Raw genomic sequence first — 25,156 nt, 5'->3', positions numbered from 1 at the left:
CTCTGGTCCACCAAGTGACCTGAGTGCTGGGCAGGGCTCGTCACTCCTTCCTGGACTTTTACTTCCTCTCTTCTCTCCCATGCCGTCTTCTTCCTTGGTTTGCTCCCAGATTTGGAAGGGTGGGGTATATCCCTCCAGCTTTTCCATGTTATAGATTAAAAATGTTTATTCTATTCCCCCAGATGATTATTTCATTTAAACAGGCAGGCAAAGTTAAACATCATTGACATTTAAAAATATTGCTATATTGGTCATTTTGAGGAGCATTTCCACTCCTGAACCTTTAACTATAATGTCTTCACTTTCTCCCCCCACCCCCCAGGACAGTGTTTCTCTGTGTAGCTTTGCACCTTTCCTGGGACTCACTCAGTAGCCCAGGCTGGCCTCGAACTCACAGAGATCCACCTGGCTCTGCCTCCTGAGTGCTGAGATTAAAGGCGTGCGCCATGGCTTCACTTTCTTACTGTTCTAGCTCCTTAGTCTTTACTCTTTAGCTCTTGAATTTCAAAATCCCCAGGGGCAGCTTTGGTCTGGCCTTCCTCATTTACTATGCAAATACCAGGGAACCCTTTTTAAAACATTACATTTGGTATATCTAGTGTATGGAGAGTGGATGTGGAGGTTCCAAGGACACACAGTACCATAGCTTGGAGGTCAGAGCCAAGCTTCCTCTATCCTCTCCCTCACCGCAGGCATCTGGGCACTGAACTCAGAGCTGGCAGGCTTGGCAGCCTCTGCCCACTGAGCATCTCCCTGGCTCCAGTGAGGGCTTTCCCCTCTGTCTCTATTCTGTTCCCCCATCCACTGTGCATCTTTGGATCTTAGAGTCTCAGGTTATTTGTATCTCTTTGGTTTATCAAAGACAGAACTTGTATTTACATTTCTTAATTAGATTTGTTGTTTTTAACTGCATTTAAATGCATTGTCATTTGGGGGAAATAGTATTACTTTCAATGGCTGCTCTCACTGTTTCTTCTAAATAGTTGGAATTTTCTGGAATTAATTCACAATTTTCCTTGTTTTTTACTGGCTTATTATCCATTCCTTTCATTTCCTATGCTACCAGATCATTTCTCCAATCCTTTTATTTGATTTTCCTATGTCAGCTGTTTCATTTCCCGTATCTGAAGGGTTCTGTCCCATGTTCTTCGATCGGGCACTCAGTGTCTTCTCCTCAGACTGAGGACACAATGTCTTCTTCCTTCTAAGCGTTGTCGGTGCTGGTCAACTCCTCTGTTTTCTCTATTTGGTTCTGTGTGCTTCGTCTGAGATGTTTCCTTCCAAATCGGACTATCCCCTGATGCCTTATCATATTTCAGAGTGAGACCGTAAAACACGAAGCTTTGGAAATCACTCGTAACAGGGTCACATTGCATGTCATGGGGTCGCGTTAGAGAACTGTCACAACAGGGCTCACCGAGTTCCCTCTGAGGACACTCTGGCACTGCCAGTAAGGTGTGAGTTCATAAGGCTGCCAGTGTGCTAGAGCCAATCTGAGCACAGGGAACTAGAAATTTCACTGTTTGGAAGCAAAATACCTTTTAATTTCCCTGTTACCAAATCCATTTCCTGCCTTGCCTTTCTCAGCGGCCAGTGTCCTTAAATGCAGGAAGTCTCTGGTGTCTCTCACAGGGATAAGTACAGTAGGGTGGGACGGTCCCAGGTAAGACAGAGCCAGCCTCAAGGGTCTAACCAGTCTCAAATAAGAACGCTCCCCACCTCACCCCACCCCTGTCACCCTGCCCCGGCTCTCCCTGTCCTTCCCTGAGACTGTGGCATGAGTCAGCTTGCTTCTATCTATGTCTCCTCCCGGGCCACTTAGCTTTGACCTTTCTCCATTCTGCTAAGTCACACGGCATTCTCCCGTCCACTTTCCGTCTTTGTGTTTTGCGGTTTCAGGTTTATCAAAGACAGAACTTGTATTTATGTTTCTTAATCTTCCCTGTTTCAGGAAGAAGACTGAGTGCACGATGGGGAAGGAAAGCATAGCTGTTCCTTTAGTCTGACATCCTGAAATCAGGAAAGGGCATGCCTTCCCTTTTCCCTAAGGACTTTCCTATGCAGCTGTCTACGCTGCTGACACCCACCACTGCCATCCATCAGCTCTGCTCTCTGGAATCCATATGTCAATAGGCATCGTTTTACTAGCTTCCACCCAGAAGCCTTTAGTTTATTAACGAACTAGTAACTTCCACACCTACATGCAGTGAGCGAAGCTAAATGGCAGAGTCAACACGAAATAACTGGGAAGGCTTCAGTTGCCAATCCTGTAGGACCTAACATCCTTACAAAACACACCTGTTGTCCCTATCTCTGTCCGCAGCCCCTGCAGTCCCAAGGTACACTCTACCCCTCGAGATGGGCCTCTGCAGACAGCCCCCCCCCCATTCATATGAATTTATGTCATGTCCATCCACGTTACCCTGTTGTTCTCTTGTTGCTGGATTTCAACAATGCTGCCCCAAAGCTGCTCCCAACCGTGCATGGCTTCCGACTTCACCAAGGTACTCTGCCTAGAGCACCCCCAGACCTGTAACCTCTACGAATACCTCCTTTATTAAACTCACATCAGTCCTATTCTGTGCACCATTTGTTTCTTACCAGGGTACTAACTGAGACACAAATAAAATGGAAGATTATGAACTATCTTGTATCTACAGCCCATTGAATTCTTGTGCTTCTGAGGTTGTAAGAGCCACACGCATAGTCGGCACTTAAAGACGCTGAGAAATTATGTTTTTCCTTTCAATCAAGATTGTCTCACTCTAGCAAGTGAACAAAACAACAACCAAATCTCTCTTTATTGTTATGCTTCCCTAAAAAATATAAAGACAGATATGACCAGGACAGCTTAGACTATCAGGCAGAGTCGGGCACACACGTTGTTCCCTCTATGCTAAAAGCACTGGACTCGGATAATATTGTTAAAAATATATACACCCGCTATTTTTTAATTGGGGAAGTAAAGACAGCCAAATTTAATTCTAAAAGCTCAAGTATTTCTTTTTCTTTTATCTTTCTTTGCTTTTCCCTTAGGCAATTATATCAAGGGTCGGAAAAATACAGAAAAAGAATAAGCTTCACCAATCCTCCCATTTAAAAAAAAAAGTGACATTCTGGACTTCAGCCCTCGCTCTGGAGAGTAGAGCCTTCCTTCTCTGTGTGCACCGACAGACTTTAGATCCAATGAGCTTTCCCTTCCCCTACCCCATAGAACCTGCAACCCATTCCTGGTCTATGACATGGAGACTCCTTGGGCCGCACCTCCTTGGCCTCTGGGCAGCAGCTTACAAGGCTGCCACTCCCTTCACAAAGGATCGTCTCCCTTGTCTCGCTGTCCCTCCTTTCCAGTCCCCCTCAGCAGACTGCCACAGGGCACATGCCTCACTCACTCCTGCTCCCAGCACCACGTCTTAGTCCTCTCCACCTTTCTGCCTCCAGTGCCTGTCTTCCCCCACTCCAGAGACTTCAAAGTCAGGAAAAGATGGACACTGCTCCAGGTCGGTATGCCATCGGGTGGACTGGGAGTCTGGGAACAGCCTAAGCCACCCTGTCTCAGAAACTAGAGCTAACTGTATAATTGATGATCCTCAAAAGAACCTGACCGCCAGAGGCATCACTTCACAACTGAGAAGTTCTATATGCCTAGGTTGCTCAGGCCACAGTGCCATCTAGATCCCTACTCCAAGGCACCACACATAGCCAGGAACTTGAAAACAAAATCTTTGACTCTTTGTTGTCCTCTAGCCTCACACCCAATCAATGCCTGCGGCCTACTGGTTCTGTCCCAGACGAACCTTGGGCTGAATATCCAGTTCCTCCCATTCTCATCCCTACTCCTGCACACTAAGCCACCTCTTGAGTGCTGATAGTGTTACTTTCAGCTTTATAATACAGCCATTGTGATCTTTCTAAGATGCAGACATAATCATGTTACTCTCTGCCTAAAATCAAACCCAGAAGTTGTTTCCCACTACTATCTAGATGAAGCTCAAATTGCTCAACATCTCAGTATCTGGTCTCCAGTATGATCCATTCACTATGGGTTCCAGCCAAAATGAGCATCTTTTAGTTCCTCCAACAACCCATGATTATTTTTCTCCCACTGTGTTCCTTTCATCTGCTAACACAATATCTGATGTAGTCCCATCGGCATATTCCCTGTCTTCCTTTCTTCAAAAAATACAGAGTAGTAGAAGTTGGGTGTTCTGGCGCACAACTTTAACCCCAGCACTTGGAAAGTGGAGCCAGGTGGACCTCTGTGAGTCTGAGGCCAGCCTGATCTACATAGTGAGCTCCAGGACAGCCAGCGCTACATAGAGAGACCCTGTCTCAAAACAAAACCCAGTAGAATTTACTTCACCCATTGATCTATAGTCTGGGAAGTCCAAAATTAAGGGGCTCCATCTTGTGAAGGTACTGTTAGTGTTTCTTAGCTAACGTCTGTAAGTCTTTAAGTCCTTGGTGTCTCGGCTTAGATATGCTCTCTGAATCTAGGTTAGACCTGCCCCTCTATCACACTTCTGAACCACATCACATCCTCTTATAGTTGCTCTTTGTCTGTGTCTATTAAAATCATCCTTAGCATAGTGAAGTAAGATCACATCTATTTAATTTATCTCTACTACAGTGTTCCCAGCACCAAGTTCTCACTTAACAATGATGGTTAAATGTTGTGGTTTAGATATGAAATGTCCCCCCAAAGACTTGTGTGTTGAGGGCTTTGGTCCCCAGCTGGTGGTACTTAAGAGAAGTGACTGGATCATGAGGGTACTGACCAGATCAACAGACTAATGTATTAATTAGATTGATTAGTTCATGGCTGAATGTGCTATTAGGGGCTGGTGCCTGGTAGAGGTAGTGAGTCACTGGGAGCATAAAATTGAAGGCTCTATCTTATCACCAATCTCTCTCCCTCCCTCCCTCCCTCTCTCCCTCTCTCCCTCCCTCCTTTCCTCTCTCCCTCCCTCCCTCTCTCCCTCCCCCCTCCCTCCCTCCCTCCGTGTCTACCATGAACAGCTTTACTTTCCCGCTCTTGTGCCATACTCTGCCATACACAGACGTACAACAATACAGGCAGCGAACTGTGAACTGAAATCACAGAAACTGAACTAAACAAGTCTTTTCTCCCTTAAGCTGTTATCTTGGGTATTTTGTTACAACAATGAGCAGACTAAAATAAATGATTACTAACTAACTATCAGATTAAAAGTTGTGCCCGAGGAGGCATAGTTCACATGTAAATTTTTCTTTCTCTTCTCAAATAATACTGCGGTAAGCAGGCAAACTTTCCTATGAAACAAGCCTGTTTATAGCAAGGGAAGTCTAAATCTTTGTTTTCTTCTTCATTTCTCCCTTTCCCATATATAAAATCTTCACTATAAAAATGTAAACACACTTTTTACAAACTAAGAATACAGCTAGCTTTCTCTTGATCTGCCTAATGCCTAGTCTGTTCCCAAACCACCTGTGAACTTCGGTTTACATGCACAGGTTTAAAACAGTGGTTCTCAACCTGTGGGCGGCCATCGGATGTCTTGCATATTTGATATTTACATTACAGTTCATAGCAGTACCAAAATTACAGTTATGAAGTACCAACAAAAATAGTTTTATGGCTGGGGGTCAGAACAACAGGAGGAACGGCATGAGGCCACAGCATTAGGAAAGCCGAGAACCACTGGTTTAAAAGAACCTGCAATAACCTTTCACTTGAAGCAGAACACCCAAGTACCAATTAAATCTTAGCACACCTGCTCTGAAGTGCAAAACCAGAGATTTATGCAAACTTGTAAAGGCATTCTGACCTCAGGTAGGGTTCAAGTTTCCTTAAGGTACACTTCCTCTTTGAAGGAATATTTTTGGAATTTATTTAAGTGACTAACCTACTGATATTAGGCATGCATTTGGTTCCTTTCTTATCTATTCCATATGCTTTCTGCCCACTACCTGTCAATACTTAAGGTTTTAGGTAAAGAAAAAAAAAAATCCTGGCCCACTCACAAGGCCTAAAATGTCTTGCTCTGAATGCATCTTGTCAATAAGGAGACTTTTTTAAAACAATAAGGAGACTTTTTTAAAACGACACCCTTCTGTTCAAGCTCCATACATAATCCAAGAGCAGCTCACTACAGTCATACAGTCCTCTTAACTGGCTGTCTGGAGACTATTGGCAGACCTACAGTGACCAACCATGGACAGAACATGATAGATTACAACACTTCAGACAGGTTTTCAACATCAAGGAAGACATTCTTTCTGACTTGGCAATGCAGACGCTGTCTTGGAGGTCTTGTGAGGTTAATGTCACAGGCACTCACCTTGGATAGACTCATTCCCAGCACTGTGAGAGTCACTAAGCCAGCACAGCAGACCAGAGCACTGGAGCTGGAGAGGCCCGAACCCGGGGGTATATTTCCATCTACCAGGCAGTTCATCCCAGTCAACTTACTAAGACCAAAGTGTTCCTAAGAAAGAGCGAGCAACACAGTTAAGTCACTTCAGTGCTGGATGCAAGAGGCAGTAGAAACTTCTATCATTCCACAGAGGGAAGGAGGTCCACCAACAGACACCAAGTCGTTGTAGGAACTGGTATAATTCAACACAGTAGGAGCACCCATGCCGTCTGATTGAATGACACTTGCCCAGAGGATGAGGCAAGCTGAGGATGACTTCATTTCGTTCAATGAAAAGTTACTGATTCCCTTCCTAAATTGCCTTAGATGATTTTTCTTTGACTATCACCTGATGTGAACAAGTACAGAAAAACTATAAAGCAATCAGAATTCAGGTTGCCCAGCAAGGCAAGAACTCCCCAATTTCCACTGAGTAGGTTGAGCTTTAGCCCGACAGCGTCTGGTATGAAGTCTAACCCAAGAGCAGCTGTTTCCTGGTGCTGGGCCTCAGGAGGCCCTCCAAAGAAAAGGAGCTCCAACTCCATCAACTTCACTTTTCACGGAGAAAAACATAAGTGCTGGGAGGTTAAGAGACCTTCCCGGACATCACACAAGGGACACAGGGAGACTCACGACCGAGACTTTCCCAAAGTCTCACAAAGGATGCTGGGAGTGAGACTCAGGACTGAATCCCTGTTGAGGACTTCGCCGCTGTGGAAGCTGGGGCCAGCAGTGTCTCTGCCTCTAAATGTCTGTCAGTTATATGAGGAGATTCAGACTTTGGGGGGAGATATGGATAGAATTTAGCCATCTGGTAGCTTTAAAGACAGCCAGATTAGAGTGTAGGTGTAAACGATATTGAAGGCCCCAAAGGAGGCAGGGAAATTTTCTACAAACAGGAAAGCCCAATTAATCCAGACTCTGGATTAAAGGTAGAAATCTCTAATGTACTTGAGCTGATGTGTAACACCAGAGTTGGGGTGATATCATAATCTTCGTTTAGGATTAAAAATAAACCCGGCACTCCCTCCTCTTCAACAAGAACATGGACTTCTTCAGAAACTTCTCGAATAATTCAAGACCAGAGTATGAGAAACTATTACATTACCTAATTATGCATTTCATCAGACATATTCTTCCAGGGAGAAATTTCAATAAGCAAGTTAGACTCGCCAAAGGAACTACAAAACGCTGCAAATAAAGACTGTTTTTGTCCTTAATTTTTTGTCCTTTTTTCTTCCTTGGCAAAAGTCATGCGCCACAAAAGACAAGAGTCAGATGTGCTTCCTGACTCCAAGTCATCTAAAACTCTCCTTCCAGAAACACAAACAAATTATACACTGAAGACGACGTGCCGCTGCCAACGCCCTTCCACACAGAACATCAGGCAGCCCACTCCAAAGCAGCAGTCCTCGGGGAACGCTATACATTTCACCATAAACGATCCACAGAGTGTCTTGAATGTGAGTCATACTTACAAACTTAGCACGCAATGTTTAAGTTCAAAAGTCACAGCAGACTGAAAAACACACATGGGTTGTGCCAAGTACTGTAATAGCTCTATCCCAAAAGGATAACATGTTCAATTTCACATAAACAGATTATCCCTTGGATCTTTCTAGTATTTTAATTTGAAGGTTTCTGGACTGGCTAACACTGAAATGACTTTTCTGCTAAAAGTTCATTGTACAAACCTGTGTTTGCACATAAGTTGTCAAACCAAGGAGGAAGGCTTTAAGCCCTTAAAAGGATCCAAAACAATGCAAGAAAACATAGATAGATAGATAGATAGATAGATAGATAGATAGATAGATAGATAGATAGATGGATGACAGATATATAGATAGACAGACAGATAACTTTACCATATGGTGCAAAAAGGCATGTTGTTTCAAGGAAGGTCAAATTGCATTTGCCTGACCAATGCTTCCAAATACTCTAATTCCCACTAATGTGGATGACAATCCAGATGATTTGAAGATTTAAAACAGGCCAATAACTTTTCCCAGAAGTTATTACCATGTGTCTGGAAAAAAGACATTCTCAAGAAATGAATGCTGCACTTTTAGGCCAGACCTCCAAAGTAGAAGCATAGGACTACACATCCCAAGTTACTCTGATGGGCTTCTATAACAACCATATCACTGAGTCCTAAGCTTCTCATAACAGTTTCAGATAGGACCTCCAGGCCACTTGGATCACAAACTCTCAAAAATAAATAAATAAAACACAAAAGCATGTTTACTCGTTTTCTCTTGATTCACAAAGAGAAAAGGTCTATTTCTTAATATCCTTTATCTATGATGTTACAAGAGTCACTACAGCTAAAATAATTATTGAGTAGATGTTAGCTTTAAAAATAAAAGAGCTGCCTGGGCTACCAAGTGAGCTCCAGGAAAGGCGCAAAGCTACACAGAGAAACCCTGTCTCGAAAAACCAAAAAAAATAAAATAAAAATAAAAATAAAAATAAAAGAGCTGGAGAGTTGACTCAGTAACTAAGAGCATTTGTTGCTCTTACAGAGGAGGACCTGGGTTCAATTTCAAGCACCACATGGTGGCTTACAACAGTCTGTAACTCCAGTCCCAGGGGATCTGATACCCTCTTCTGGTTTCTGTGGGCACTAGGCATGCATGTGGCACAGAAACATGCATGCAGGCGAAGCACCCACACACATAAAATAAAAATAGATGGATCTTTTCTAATTGTTAAAACATAAAATTAACAAAAACAAACATAAGAGTGGTTCTAAAAACAGCAAGTTTTGGTTTTCCACTTGTGCTTCATACATTCTTAACTATGAGAAAAAGTAGAAACAGTCCATTGTCCTGTACTTGCACACAGCACTGGGATTTCAAATTGAGATTAAATCGATGTTTCTAGGAAAGTACTTAGATAATGCCTTTCACTCTATCCCTTTTAGTCTCACCTGCACAAGCAGGAACAAGGCTAGCTGCCATTCTCAAATGCCTAAGGTGCCAGCACCATGACATCCTTGCAACAGCTCTTCATTGAATAGCAATGACATCATTTTACAGATAAAGCCAAGACTTGACTCAAATTAACAAAGCTGGATCAAGCCCACATTCAAATCCATGGCTGTTCTAAGTCCCATTCCAGAACACTCCTGTATATCCCAGGAACAGAATGTAACTACTAGGACACTCTCTCTTCGTGGCATATTATTGATGCATAGCCATTGATTTTTCAGTCAAATAAAAAATCATGACTTCCCCCAGTACACGCAACTCAGAAACAATCATGCCTTTCCCACTCTCAGAAACAGAAGTCAGCAAAATACAAGAAGAGCATCATCAATACTGAAAGGAGACCAAAAACATAATAGAGCAAATCTGGAATGACATGAATATCATCTAGTAGGCTAGTAGGTGTCAATTTACCTGGATTCCTTTAAATCCACAAAGGAAGTAGTTGTGCCATAGAGGTTTGGTTTTGTCGATATGGATGTTATTAGCACTAGTACTGAAGTCTCTGGGAAAAAAAAAAAAACAACAACAAGACCCATTTATTTGTTTGTATGCCTTCAAAGACAAAAATCAATGGCTGACTGCTGCCCTCTTGTGACAAAACAATGATACTGAGCATTCTTTTCTATTTACTTTCAATGTATAAGGTTGAGGGAGGATGTTGTAGTGGCCTTAATGACTAATCTACCTCTAATTGGCACTTTTTATTTCCAAAATCAGATAGGAAACAGCATGCTTAACATAATCTACATCCATTTTTCTCTTTCATGTCAGTCCTCATTGACTGGTGTAAAAAAACCACATAAGCGCTTTATCCTCTAGGCCTGCTACTCAGCAGATGCCCCGTAGAAACAGAAGTGCTCAAAGCTTTCTTTACCCTGCATTCTCTGATACCCATCCAATTTGACTATCTGTATGATTTAAGAAAAAGAAATAACGAACAAATTTTATTTTATAGGGTCATGGCCCACTGGGGAAAAAAATAAGACCTCCTGATTTTACACTGATATAAATTTACAATTAAATAAACAGCTAAATGAAAAAAAGGGGAGAGACCAGTTTTCACAACAAAATGCCAGGCTCAGAAAGATGGCTCAGTGGGTATGGTGGTTGTCATGTAATCCTAACAACTGGATCCCTAGAGCCCACATAAAGAAAGACAGAATTGATTCTACAAAGTTGTTCCCTGACTTCCACACATTTGCTATAGAATGCATGCCATACATGCACATCACACACACACACACACACACACACACACACACACACACACACATGAAATAAAAAAAATGAACAAGGTATAATGCCAATTAACCAATATAAAAGAAATAATGGAAATTTAAAAATACTGCATGTGAAATCCATGATAATGGTTTCATCAATAGATGTTTAGAGAGTGAGGATTTAATTTAAAAAGGTATTTACATAGACTCAAAGTATTTCCTCATTATCACGACTAGATACGTACTAACTAGAAGAAACAGTAACTCTGTGTTAGAGAGTTACTAGTTCCGCACAGCAGTGGTCTGCTTCGCTGAATTACTCAGAAAAGCCTAGCTCTCTGTTCCTCAGTTCCTCCTACCTACACATGCCTTCCCTAACACTTTGAGTCCTTCTTTCTTCATTTTCTGTTTCCTGGAATAGTTCAAGAAGCCTCCATATTAGCTCTTCTCTAAAGGTCTGATGGAGTTCAGCAGTGAAAACTAGTAGACCTGAACTATTTATAATATTTTTATTAATTCCTTGAGAATTTCACACAACATATTTTGATTATATTCACCTCCCCACCTATCTCCATAACTCCTCCCAGATCCACCCCTACCTCCTCAATCCCAGCCATTTTATGTCCTCTGGTGTTTTTTTAATAAGCCATCAAGTCCAGTGTGTGCTTCCCATTTATTCATTAGTGTGAGGTCATCCATGGAGCACGGTCAACCTACCAAGGGCCATACTTGAAGACAGTTTCCCTCCAGTCCTCCCCAACATCTAGCTCTTAGGATCTTCCTGATCTCTCTTCTGCAATGGTCCCTGAACCGTGGGAAGGGGCAGTGGTGACACAATGTCCCATTTGTAACTAAGCATTCCACCAGCACTTACTCTCTGCGCTTGGATCAGCTGTGGGTGTCTGCATTATCTACAGTCCACTGTGGTCACCCCATAACATTGATGCCTCTACTGCATCCATGGGCATGTCTTTCCACACCAGGAGTTCACAGGGCTCACGGCTGGGGAAGACTGTTGATGACTATTGTTCTCTAGCAGTCTACATAGAATCTCCTACGGCTAAGAAAGTTAACCAACTGGAAGGTGGTTTCCTGGTCAGAATCAATGGTATTTTTTCATGTCTTATGATCAAAATGGGTAGAGTCTTCAACAATAGGTCTTACCAAAGCCTGGACTTCTATTAAATTGAAAATGTTTTTGTTTAGTTGAGGTTTTTCTGGGGTTTGTTGTTGTTTTGCTTCTAGTTGCTGCTTGAACTTCATTGCTTGTTTATCAATCTCTACAAGCTGTGGCTCTCATCTCAGTTTAATTTGGGTAGATATATGCATCTAGAGATTCATTTCTTTCTGATTTTCCAATATCATAATCTATAAGAGCTCCAAAGTACATTACAACAATTTACTGAATTTCATCTCTTACTTTATTAATTTGGGCCTTTGCTCTCTTTCTTTTGGCTAGTTTGGCTAACAGTATGTAGATCTTGTCCATCTTTTCAAAGAACTCTTTGTTTCATTAATTCATTGTCTTTTTGAATTTCCACTTCATTAATTTCTGCCTTGATAATTATTTCTGTCTGTCTACTGATGTTTGATTTGGCTTGTTTGTGTTCTTCCAAGGCCCTGGGATGATGAATTAAGTTAGTTATTTGAGATCTGACTCTTTTCTATTTTATTTATTTATTTCCCCCCTCCGCGTGTGTGTGTGTGTGTGTGTGTGTGTGTGTGTGTGTGTGTGTCCACATACCATGGCATGTGTGTAGAGTCAGAAGAAAGCTAGTGGGAGTCAGTTATCACCCTCCAGTGCATGGGAGATTGACCTCAGGCTGTCAGGTTTGATAGCACTGTTCTTCCCACTAAACTATCTCACTGGCCCTTCTCTGATTTTAATATATGCGCTTATAGCATTAAACTTCCCTTTCAGGACTGCTCTCATGTATCTCCTAACCACATTAATTAAAATCTGAGTATACTATGCTAGTTTGGCGTTGTATGGTAGTAATATCAAACACCTGTGATTGCTCTCCCAGTTAATATCCCACTCAGAAGAATACGGAGAGCTCCTGGACTGAGAAATTATTTTCTAAACTACACATTCACCTCCACCACATCCAAGTCCCACTTGAACATTGCAAATACTTCAACTAAAAGAATAAAGCAGCAAAAAAAAAAAAAAAAAGCAAAATAGCACCAAATACATGAATCCCAATGCAGTAACATATGAAACACACACACACATGCACACAGGGTAAGATAACACCTCTAAAAAGCATTAACCCTACGGTAACGGCATCTGGTATGAGTAAGATAAATGTTGGCAGAGTTTTGAGAAAATGAACACTTTTGTACTGTTTGTAGGAATGGTATTTGGCTCAACCATTTTGGAAAACGGTATGATGTTTCTTCAAAGAATTCAAAACAGAAGAAGCATATGATCCAGGAATCCTTCTGCTTGGTATCCATACCCAAGGGAAATGAAATCAGTAGAAACATCTGCTATCCCCATGTCGGGTTGCTCACAATAACTAAGATATTTAGAAACAGAATGACCATATAAAGTGTGACAACTATATCTTCTGTAATTTGAAAATCAAATACATAATATAATCATGTACTACTTAACAACAGGGATATAGTGTAAGAAATGTATCATTAGCCAATTTTGTCATTGTACAAACAATATAGAATATAAAGTACTCACACAGATGTACTACACACATATATATTTGGGATATATTTGGGATATTCACCACTACTAACCTACCTGACATGCTATTATACTTGTGGTGGTTTGAATGAAAATGGCCCCCGCAGTTTCATACATTTGCATGTTCAGCCCCCAGTTGATGATCTGTTTGGAAGGATTAGGAGGTATGGCCCTGATGGAGTATGCCTTGGAGGAGGTGTGTCACTAGGGATGGCTTTGAGGTTTCAAAATTCCATGCTAGGTCCAGTGTCTCTCTCTCTCTCTCTCTCTCTCTCTCTCTCTCCCTCTCTCTCTCTCTCTCCCTCTCCCTCTCCCTCTCCCTCTCCCTCTCCCTCTCCCTCTCCTCTCCCTCTCCCTCTCCCTCCCCTTCTCTCCCCTCCCCTCCCCCCACCACTCTCTGTGACTGCTGCCTGTGGATTAGGATGTAAAGCTTTTAGCTACTTCTCCAGCACCAGGCCTGCTTGCTTGTTCCCATGTTCCCTGCCATGATGATTATGGATTAATCCTCTGAAACTGTAAAACAGCCCCCAGTTAAATGCTTTCTTTTATACAAGTTACCTTGGTCATGTGTCTCTCCCCAGTGACAACAGTGACTAAGACAACACTGAACACCATAGCTGACTATAACACAGTGATAGTATTTGTGTATCTGAACCTATCCAAACAGAAAAAGTTCAGTAAACATATTATAAGTGTAAACAATTGAAACTAACACACTAATACCGGAAACACAACATAAGAGGAGTATGCAGAACAGAAAGTTGTGGTGAGTGAATGAATATGAAGGCCAAAAATATAACTGCACATGACTCTAGATTTTATAAACATACACATAAATGACATCACATTTATCTCAAAAGTTCCTTCTCTGATAAACTAACATTGCCTTACTATAACTTGTTTTATTTATCAATATTTCAATTTTTGAAACTTTTGACTCTTTTGTAGTAATTCTTTGCTCAAAATGCACATGTTATAAACAGCAGTAGTTTTTCAGCTCCTCATATTCCCATGGGGCCATGATCCTATGCATGAGCCATCATTGGCCAAAATACTGCTATGCAGCACCAGACTGAACAAGGAAGGCTTATGCAGAAAAGGCAAAGCTGGTTCAGCATTGGAAAATCCACCAGCGTAATCCACCAAGAGTTTTAAGATGACCGTGAAGACTGCACAGATATTTAATACAATTCAGTACACATAACGACTTAACGTTTTAAAAAATTAAACACTTAAACTTGACAAAAGATACGTTCTAGAAACATCCATTACACCTTAGACTGAGACTAAAGCTTTGAAGAAAACAGACAATACAACATAAAATCAATCATAGAGTGTAAACCTACTGAGGGGTATAGGTAAGTAAGCAATGGGCAACATGGTAAGAGTCTTGGACAAGAGAATTAGACAGTGCCACAGTAACGACGAGGAACAGATAGCATACACCTGACTTTATTGAGACAGTCTCCTCAGCAGATAATCAACACTTTCTGTGCAAGAGCAAAATTATTTTCATGTTTGCATAGTTTAATACTTAATAGTTGAGACAATGTCTAGTACATGACAACTCTTCAATAAATGCTTCCTTCTTACACTTATTTATTCATTCATTCTTTCATTTACTTACTATGTATGTATGAGAAAAAGGGTGGGCATGTATGTATCATGCCACAGTGTGAAAATAAGAGAACAACCTGCAGGACTCGGTTCTCTTCTGTCATGTGGGTTTCTGGAGGTCAGTGTCAGGTAAGGGCACTCAATACCCCTGAGCCATCTTGCTTGCTAGTAAAGGTTTCTTTAGTGAGTGTGCAAATGAACACAACAAATAGACATTTAGTAGTGACCTGGGATGCTGATGTCAGGCAGGACATATCGATAAAGTATATGATTTAATTGGAATCCAATATTTTCTAGAGTCTATCTGCATTCAGATATATTACTGCATGCTTACACACACAAACACACACACACACACACACACACACACACACACACACACACACACAGAGAGAGAGAGAGAGAGAGAGTCCCTACCCACCAGCCATCCTAATTACTCACGGATACAAGGGATTTGTATTGGCCAGTTGGAGAGTGTGTGTTTTCACAGGTTCCACAGCTATTAGCATGTCTTGTTCCACAGCCATGGGAAGAACAGAGTATCCACAGTAATCGATGTGCTCTCCTAGACAAAAGGGAAAGCAGGTTTTATCATCGCTAGTAGATGAAATAAAAGAAGCTCAACCTAGCTGTATGAACAGCAGTTGCTGGAGAGAACCACGGCTTCGTTGGACCTTCAGGGCTGATTGGACCTTCAGGGCTGACTGCCCAAGTAGAAACTCGGTGACTAGAATCTGGAGAGTTCTAAGTCAGGTGATCTCACGAATCCTTTTTTCCCTTAGAAATCGTTTGTTATGCGCTGCTTCTTGTGACCTAGTATCCTTGTAGCTCTAGGTAAATCCTTCGGGACACATCAGCAGACGGCCTAACCTTCACCAACCCGAGGCCGAGCGTTTCATCAGGTAGCATCTGCCACCGGGAACTGAGAATTCCTACCTTGCTGTAACCCGCCTGCCTGATGTTTCCACCGATGTCTCTGGAAAGTGTCTTAATGTGTGGTTTCCTTTTCTGTTAATATAAAACCTCATGAGACTGTTCCATGTAAGAACATGAGGTGGAGTGAACTGTATCCGTGTTCCCGTGTTCCCAAGCCATGGTCACTCATAGTCGGTCCCAGAATAAATTCTTATCCCCTTTCAGGTAAAAGCTGTGACTCTCGCATAGACAGTTAACATACAGGAAAAATATGACCCCGGTTTAATAAAAAGTAAAATACAATGGGCAGACAGATACTCAGTTTTCTTTTTACCAAACATTTTGAGCCAACTTCAGCTAGCTATGAGTAATTCATTTTTGTTAATTTGGAGGCTCCTTTTTATCGTAAGCTTGGTTTTCCATTTTCTCATTTGTTTTGTTTTGCTTTGCTTTTTTTTTTAACATGGTGTTTTTATTGATTATTTGGAAATTTCACATAATGCACCCCAATCACAGTCACTTCCAGTCCTCCCAGGTCCACCCCCGCCCCCTCTCCAAAACAAAAGAAGAAGAAAAAAAAAGAAAGAGAAAACAAAAAACATACCAAGTCCAATTTGTGTTGCTCATATACTCACTGGCACATGGTCAAACTCCCAGTGGCCAGTCCCTTAAAGAAACTGAGTCCTTTCCTATGCCCAAGCCCCCAGAAGCAATCAACACTACACTACAGCATCTCTATCACAATTTTTTAAAGAGTTCTCTTCAATGGCCTTCTGTCTAGACTTTTTCTCTTTTGGGGGGTGGGGGAGGGTTGCAGAGGGAGAGAGGCTGTCACAGAAACGGTCTATGTCTCTCATTCTCAACTGTGAGTCTGCGATTATCAAGACCACTCACTGCAAAAGAAGCTTCCTTGCCCTTTATAACCAGCAGCAGCACAGATCATGGACCTCCACATGGTTTCTGACTACAGCAAGGACCATGACATCAACATGGCTTCAGGGGGCACCATGGACATCCCCACGGCCTTCAGTGGTAACATGGCCACAGAAATCAACACACACCCCAACTGCAGCCGGAGCACAGACATCAACATAGTCTCTGGCAGCAACGCAACCCACAGATATCAACTTGGCTGCAGGGGGCACCACAGACCACAGACATCTCCATGGCCTTTGGTGGTAACACAGGCTATGGACATCAACATGGCTCCTGGCCACAGTAGGGTCACAGACACCAACAAGGCTCTAAGTGGCTGCACGAACCCTGGACATCAACATGGCCTCCAGTGGCAACATGGACCACGGTGGAAACACAGACCACAGACATCCACACATCCCCCAGCCACACACAGCAGGGACCACAGTCACCATCATGGCCCTCAACAGCAGCACAAGCCACGAACTTCATGGATTCAGGTGACAGCATAGTCCATCAATGTCTCTTCAGTTGAAATATGGACCATGGACATCAACATGGGACCCAGCAGCAGCAGCACAAGCCACAAACATCAACATGGACTCCGGTGGTAACAGGAACCATGGACACTAACGTGGCCCGCGGTGGCAGCACAGGCCACAGACATGGACAGGGCCTCAGCCACTTTTTAATTTACAACAATCATTTTCCAAATTTATGTCATGTGACTATAAAGTATCAAGCTGATTAATATCTCAGTGTGGATAAAAAGCTGCTTATTTTCTGGCACAGACTTATATAGCTCATTGTTCCTTTGGCAGATAATAATCATCGAGGAAACATGAAATCAGCAGATGACAATTCAGCTGCACAATTCTATTTTTATTCCATATATTGCTATAGCAGAGAAGGCCTTTGCTCCTGCATTGATATTCTTTATAGAAAGGGATAATAAGGGCCTTTTATGGATTAAAATGACAGGTAGAAGAACTAATTTATCAAGTCATATTTCTATCCAAGAGGACAGCAATCTGAGTCAAGTAGAAATACATATTTGAATACGTGGATAGGGCATCTGTTCTTCTGCAAGGCTATAGCATGGGTGGCCGCCTACTGAGAGTGAAAATGGTATCCTTTGACAAAGTGTATTTAAAAGAAGAAAAACACCCACCCTGGGTGAGGGCCATGGAGGGAGCAGGAACCCCCGAGGATGGAGATAAATCTATTATCAGCTCCTCAGTGTGTTAACGAAACTTACCCCTGTGCTTTAACAGAGACTGAGATTCATCTGGTCTCCAGCCGTGTTCCACTAACACTGGAGTCACACCCCACACGCGTTACTGACTCAGGAAATTAGAATTCTTTGTTAGGAAAACCCCACCCCACACAAGGGGAGCTTTGGCTGTGCTCTGAGGACCCTGTTGCTGTGGATTCTCTAGCAGTGAGAAGCTGACATCTTCTGCCTGCCTTCTGGGCCATTTTCCTGTTCTCTGTTCTTCTGAGGCTTGGACACATTTTCTCCTCACCGTTTTCCTCTGTGGACCTTTAGGACATTAAAGAGCTCAGAACCTGTCTGCAGCCCCCTCTCCATCCCAATCCCACGGTAACTCTGACGACATCCACATAGATGACCTAGTCCAAAGCCCAGGCCCTCCTCCTCCCCTGACCGTCCTCCCCCATGGCCCTCCATCCAATAATTGCCTAGCTCCCGTCACCTCCAACTTTCATCAAGCTCTTATAAGCCTGAAGCTCCCCATCCTGCCTGTCTCTCTGCCCCACACTGCCTTCTCATCTCCATCTGTAGGCTCCTCTCCCTTCCTTCCCTTCGCCCCCCAGCACAGATGCCACCTTTTCTTGCTTCACCAGCCCTCCTGCCCATACTCTCAAAGTCTCTGTTCCATGTCATCCTCCGTGAACTCCCACTCAGCAAAGCCCTACACCTACCTCAACACCACACACCCTACACTAGCTGAGGCAGGGAAATGCAAGACCTCTGAGCTGCTGCACAGTCCACAAGTCCGCCTTACCCCAGATCTCAGTGCTTTCCAGCAAATGGGCTTTTTTCGGCCATTCAATCTCCATTCCTTCCCATTTACATTGTTTCTTCCCCTTCCTTAAAACCCCAGCCCTCCTCACAGAAGCGTCCTCAGCCCTCCACTCACAATCACACACAACTGACATCAAGGTGCATCCTTTTCTGCCTGGCCTCCCGTTGAAAGGGCTGAAGCTGCCGGTGTCCTATGCTCCAGACATCAGCCTCCCTGCCTGTGCAGGCATCCCCTCCACCAGGTACTCCCTTCCCAGTTATGGGCAATCTCTCCCTCTCCATTGATCTTCTCCCTAGCATAAACCATCCCCACTGGCCATTCTCAAATAGTCCGTGAAATTTTTAAATCCTCTATTATTCACTTCAAAATAAAAAGCAGGGTCCGAGTTGCCACTGGAAGGTGGCTGGCTAATAAGTGCTCTGTATTTTTCAGCTACTTGTTTTGTAAGCTTGCATTTCCCATTACAATAGTGTTTTTGAATCCTCCATGGACCCTGGACTTTTCTCAGCTCCCCATACATTTTCTCGTGACAAGTCTTATTCATCCTAGCGGTCATGACTTACAACATCCCTGCACACATCTCCTGTTCCTCCTCGTACTGCATGCATCCCCTTATCAAAAATTCAAGCTGCATGCATTTAGCCTAAGCATCTTTGTTTAAACAGAACTTTATGGGGGTGTGAGATGTGGAGACAAGACAAACAAGAGCCCCTCTGGTTGAGCTTTTGCGAGGCTGGCACTCCCCTTAACAGCAGTCCCTGCACAGACTCCAACCCAGCCCTCAGTCCCACTGACACAGCCAGAAGATGACACTGAGTGTCTAGGGGCTCTCGCACCTGCCATTAGACTGTGGGTTCCCAGAGCAGCTGCTGCACAGCAGATAAACAGTGCATCTTCTGACGGAAAGCAAGCAAAGGACTTCCTTCTGATGAAATCGTACGCAACCATCTACGTCCCACTTGACACACGTTCTTGTTCTTCGTTTTGGTTTGGTTTGGTTTTTCGAGACAGGGTTTCAACTGGCTGTCCTGGAACTCACTCTGTAGACCAGGCTGGCCTGGAACTCACGGAGATCCACCTGCCTCTGCCTCCCAAGTGCTGAGATTAAAGGTGTGCACCACCACTTGACCTGTGTGTAGCAAGCTCTTGATATACTTTTCCTTGGCTTCCAAAGTACCACTTAAGATAGTCCATTTCAAGCATGGGCTTGATTTAGGGATATCTAGATTGCTGGAATTATTATTTCTGGGTGTACCTGTTAAGTTTTTTTCTTTTCATATGGAAAGGTATTAGCATGCATGCATCCTATATTGCTATTCTCTAATACATCTCTCCTGTTTTTCACTTTTCCTCCTTCCTATCTATCTAGCCTTTCATGCTCACACTGTAGGATGCCCTTTCTGCTTTTCTGTTGAAAGTCTCTGCATCAAAGCAGGGTAACTATCCAAAACAGAAATATCAGACATCTGAAAAGTGAAAAACTGGAAATAACTTTATGTACAATTAAAGAAAACTCTTGAGTAAATTACAAAACACCATCTTAGTAGGTTATTACAAAGACATTAAAATAATAATTATAACCTCTTTAGAAATATAAGAAAATATTTATGATGTATTAAACACAAAAGAATGAGTTGGTATATAATCTAAAATCACATCCGTCATTATACATTTATAAAGACAAATTGTACAAAAATTGCTAAAAATCTGCTACTTAACACTAAAATATAGGAAATTACAAAGCATCTCCCTACAGAAACAAAAGCAAAATACAAATATACCCAATAAACCTGGAAAATCCAGACTACCAGAGGAGGGGGAAAAAATCAAAAGTAGAAATTTAGAATACCTATTATGTTGACTCTTCCTGGGGCTCGAACATAAAACTTGGGTGTGGAGCCAAACTTGGAGTTAAACATCTCTTTCAGCTTCAACAATCTGAAAAACAAGGGTGGACTATCTCAAGATAGCATATATCAGGAAACCCTGGCAGGCTAAGACAGTGACAGGGATGTACTCAGCATGCGTAAAGGAGGGGTCAACCCTTGAGCACTGCAGGCAACATGCACGTGCGCGCACTGCAGAACGTCGAAGATCAAAGGGATGTAGCTAATAGAAAACCCTTCCTTCCGTCATGAAGAATCTCTATTTATTTCAGTGATAATGAAGAACATCTTTGGGGGGGGGGAGGAGCTTGAGACAGGGTTTCTCTGCATAGCCATGGCTGTCCTGGAACTGGCTCTTGGGCCAGGCTGGCCTTGAACTCACAGAGACCTGCCTGTTTATGCCTCAGGAGTGCTGGGATTAAAGGTGTGCGCCACCACAGCCCAGCTGGAAGAACATCTTTATAGTAAAGCAGCAGCTTGAAATCGGGGTCAGCAGGGCCACAGCCTGTGAAGCCTGAACAACTTCTGCCCTCTGATGGTAGCTCTTGGGCTTTAGTGTTCTTGGCTTATAGCCACATCCCTCCAATCTCTGCCCCAGGTTGTCACAGGCATTCTCCCTTCAGGGCTGTACCTCTTCAAATTCTCCTTCTCAGATCTGCGAAGAATCAAGTACAAATAAAGTTCCATTCTGTGGACCAAAGTAAGCCTGAGTTCCAGGAGTCACCCCCTTCAACCCAGCACAGGCATTGATAATGATAGTGGGTATCAGGGGTCACAGTTCCATTCTAGTGGAGTCTGTGATTCATTGTCAACGTTATCAAATATTTTTCCTGTTCTCTAAAATTGGAGAACTAAACATTCCTCTTGGGTACCATTCAGATCAAAAAATTCACCATTGTCAAATCATCCCAAATCTTTCAGTAGTCCCCATACCATACTGTTCAAGTAATAACACCAGTTACAATAAACATTAACTAGGGGCCATCATATTCAAAAGTTGAATGATTAATTGTTCTTAGAGATTAATTTGTTGCAAAAAACGGAAATCAATACACACACACACACAGCACGCACGCACACATGCGCGCGCGCACACACACACACACACACACACACACACACACACACACACACACACACGCTCCAAGAGTGAAAGGAAGCATAACGACAGAGAGTGGAGTTGTGCAGACATCCCCGTTGGAAGAGACTCAGGCTGGCCTCCTGGAAATCTGAAAGCAGCCAGAAATTCTGTTTCCACTGGTGTCTTTGGTGCTTGCTCTCCCTGACTCGTTCTCCCATCTCTCCGAAGATGGCATCACCATTTCCCTCTTCTCCTCTCTGCTTCCCCTTCGCCTCTGCCAACCTCATTTCTGCGTCTACATCCCTATGTCTCATGACATGGTGACTCCACAAGACTCAGTAACTCCAGTTACTGTCTCAGACATTCATATCCTTTGGTCCAAATTCTCAAAGTCAGTATGTTTGGAAGAGTTTAAATCCTGTATACATCCTGTTCCCACTGTTTGGTACAAATAAGGTCACTCAAGTCCATTCATTAAGTAGCTGCTCTGGATTACAATAGAGACCTCGGCAGGAATCATTTACTCTCTGGAGCAGAGCAGGCACTGGGTTTGGGGGTTTGGCTCAGTATGTGAAAGGGTCTGGGGCTATTCTCCAGAATGGAAAAAACAAAAAATAAAAATAAAAAAAAGTAAACATTAACTGGACCATAAAATGCAGGTAAACAAGATGACTCCTTGAATCTGATTCTCTCTACACATCTTCTAGAACAAGAACAGATAAAACTTCACAAAAAGTAGTTTTCTCTGTAAGTAGAAAACACAGAATATCAAACTTTACCTATAACTTAAGTAGAAAGGGGGAGAAAACAGCAAGTAAGAGAGGGAAGGAGGGAGGAAGGGAAGGAGAGAGGGAGGAATGGAAGGAGGGAGGGAGGGAAGGGAGAGACAAGAGAGGATGGGATGGGAGATGATGGCTAGTTTTTTGTCAACTGACATAAGCCAGAGTCACCTGGGAAAGTGGAGTGGAGCAGGCACACTACACTAAAGTTTATCACTAAAATCACCCAATGAAACACTAAGTAGCTACTGTCTTCATTGTCTCTAATGAAACCCATAACCAAGTGATTACGTAATTAGTTATAATAACAAAAATAAATTTTTAAAAGTACCCTGCATGAGTGGATAGAACTACTCCCAGAAGCCACAAGTTTATTGAGTGAAAATTCCATTGCCAGGAGCAGGCTATCTCCCTAGGAGTTGGTGGTCGTGGAGGCCCCTGGGACTTCCAAACAACACAGGCTTCTATAACTGCTGTTTGTTCGCCACCAGAACTGCAGGGTACGGCCCTATTGCTGAAGACATCGTATGCCCTGGTGCAGGGCATAGAAAAAAGATCAAGACAGAAGTGGCCTGAAAACTTGATCCTTGTTGATTAGCTTTCATGTGCCAGCACCGGTAGGTGCTATGCAAAGAAGCTGCTGGGAAAGGATTGTGGTTAACAGTCTTACCCAGCTGTGGACCCTGTATACAACAATACTGGCCAACCAGGGAAGATGTGCATACTAGTGCTGTAGTGGGAACAGGGTGGGAATAGGAAGGCTCAAGAAAGGGTAACAGAGGAGAGATTAATATGATCAAAATACATTATGTAGATGTATGAAAATGTCATAAAGAAAACCATTATTTGGGGCTGGAGAGATGGCTCAGAGATTAAGAACACTGACTGATCTTCCAGAGGTCCTGAGTTCAATTCCCAACAACCACATAGTGGCTCACAACCATCTATAATGAGATCTGGTGCCCTCTTCTGGCCTGCAGGCAGAACACTGTATACATAATAAATAAAATAAATCTTTAAAAAAAAACCATTATTTATAATTAATGTATGCTAATAAAAAACAATGTTTAATCTTTAACATGCTAGATAATAAGGTAATGTCTTTAACTTAATAAAAAGTATTCACCAGAAACATTAAACTTCATATTTGATGGCAAAATATCAGAAGTATTCTCATTAAATCTTTTCCAAGGCTGGAAGGATGGCTCAGCAATTAAAAGCACTTCCAGAGGATCCAGGTTCAATTCCCAGCACCCACATAGCAGTCACAACCATCTGTAACTCCAGTGCAGGGGGTCCTCTTCTGACCTCCACAAGCACCAGGCATGTACATGGTGCACATGTAAACATGAAGGCCAAACATTTATACACATAAAATAAATATTCTTTAAAGCTTTTCCATTAGCCGGGTGGTGGTAGCATACACCTTTAATCCCAGCACTTGGGAAGCAGAAGCAGGTGGATTTTTGTGAGTATGAGGCCAGCCTGGTCTACAGAGTGAATTTCAGGACAGCCAGCGTTGTTACACAGAGAAACCCTGTCTCAAAAAAAAAAAAAAAAAAAAAGGAAGGAAGGAAGGAAGGATGCAATTTTAGGTTTCAAATCATAGTCTTCTAAACATTCTCCATCTTCAGTATTACAAAGTCAGGGCCACCAAATCAGCTGAGATGAGAAAACAAGAAACCAGAAAATCTGCTCACAGGGCATCATCATAACACAGCATTATTTGTAAGAGCCAAATGTCAAAGTCATCCCAATGTCTACTAAGTGGTAAGCAAAATACACTCTGTCCGTGTGATAGAACACATACTGATACATGCGACAGCATGGCTGAGAGAACACTGGGAGAAAAGAACCAGCTGAGTGTGGTAGCACACGCCTTTGATCCCAGCATTCAAGAGACAAAGAAAGGAGGATCTCAATGAGTTGGAGGCCAGCCTGGTCTACACAGCAAGTTCCCAGACAGCCAGGACTGCACAGACAGACCCTGTCTCAAAAAAAGAAAGAAAGAAAGAAAGAAAGAAAGAAAGAAAGAAAGAAAGAAAGAAAGAAAGAAAGAAAGAAAGAAAGAAAGAAAGAAAGAACAAAAAGAGGCACAGAAAGAGAGGTGAAAAACACATCTTATGATAGCACTTATTTGGGATGTCCAAAATGAACAAATCTGAAAGGTTTAAAAAAGAAAGAAAAAATAGATGAGTAGTTGCTTAAGAAGGGAAAGGTGAAATACAAGGGGTGATATGTATGTTTGCACAACACTGTGAATCCACTTCGTTGCTAACTTTTTAAAGTGTGTGGTGTGTGTGTGTGTGTGTGTGTGTGTGTGTGTGTGTGTGTGTGTGTTTTCAAGGGCACATGAATGTCATGGCACACCTGAAGGTCAGAAGACACTTTTCAGGAGTCAGTTCTCTTCTTCCATACTGATGAGCTCTTTCTTGGTACTGATTTCAGGTGGTCACGCTCACACGGAAACACTTTTATTCATTAAACCAGTTCATCGGTTTAAAATGAGTGGATTATATAGTATTCGAAATCAGTAAGGTTATTACAAGAAATAATAACCTAGCAGTTTTTATTCATTTGTTTTAGGGTTACTTTAGGCAAGGTCT

General features: G+C 42.6%; 1 protein-coding gene across 4 annotated transcripts in view; it reads right to left on the bottom strand.

The window, feature by feature from the left end:
* Window positions 1–25,156, bottom strand: part of Galk2 (galactokinase 2) — a 112,880-nt gene that overhangs the window by 78,755 nt on the left and 8,969 nt on the right. For all 4 annotated transcript variants that reach the window (XM_028892704.2, XM_028892703.2, XM_028892705.2 and 1 more), the window contains exons 2-5: window positions 20,654–20,742; window positions 15,368–15,491; window positions 9,797–9,887; window positions 6,321–6,467 (exon numbers count right to left, since the gene is read on the bottom strand). In XM_028892704.2, coding sequence (XP_028748537.1) covers window positions 6,321–6,467; window positions 9,797–9,887; window positions 15,368–15,491; window positions 20,654–20,723 — 432 coding nt within the window. In that variant the 5' untranslated portion in view covers window positions 20,724–20,742. The remainder of the gene's footprint in view (window positions 1–6,320; window positions 6,468–9,796; window positions 9,888–15,367; window positions 15,492–20,653; window positions 20,743–25,156) is intronic.

Source organism: Peromyscus leucopus, chromosome 4 (genome assembly GCF_004664715.2).
Source record: "Peromyscus leucopus breed LL Stock chromosome 4, UCI_PerLeu_2.1, whole genome shotgun sequence".
Taxonomy (NCBI): Eukaryota; Metazoa; Chordata; class Mammalia; order Rodentia; family Cricetidae; genus Peromyscus; species Peromyscus leucopus.
This window is presented reverse-complemented; position numbering and strand designations above follow the sequence as displayed.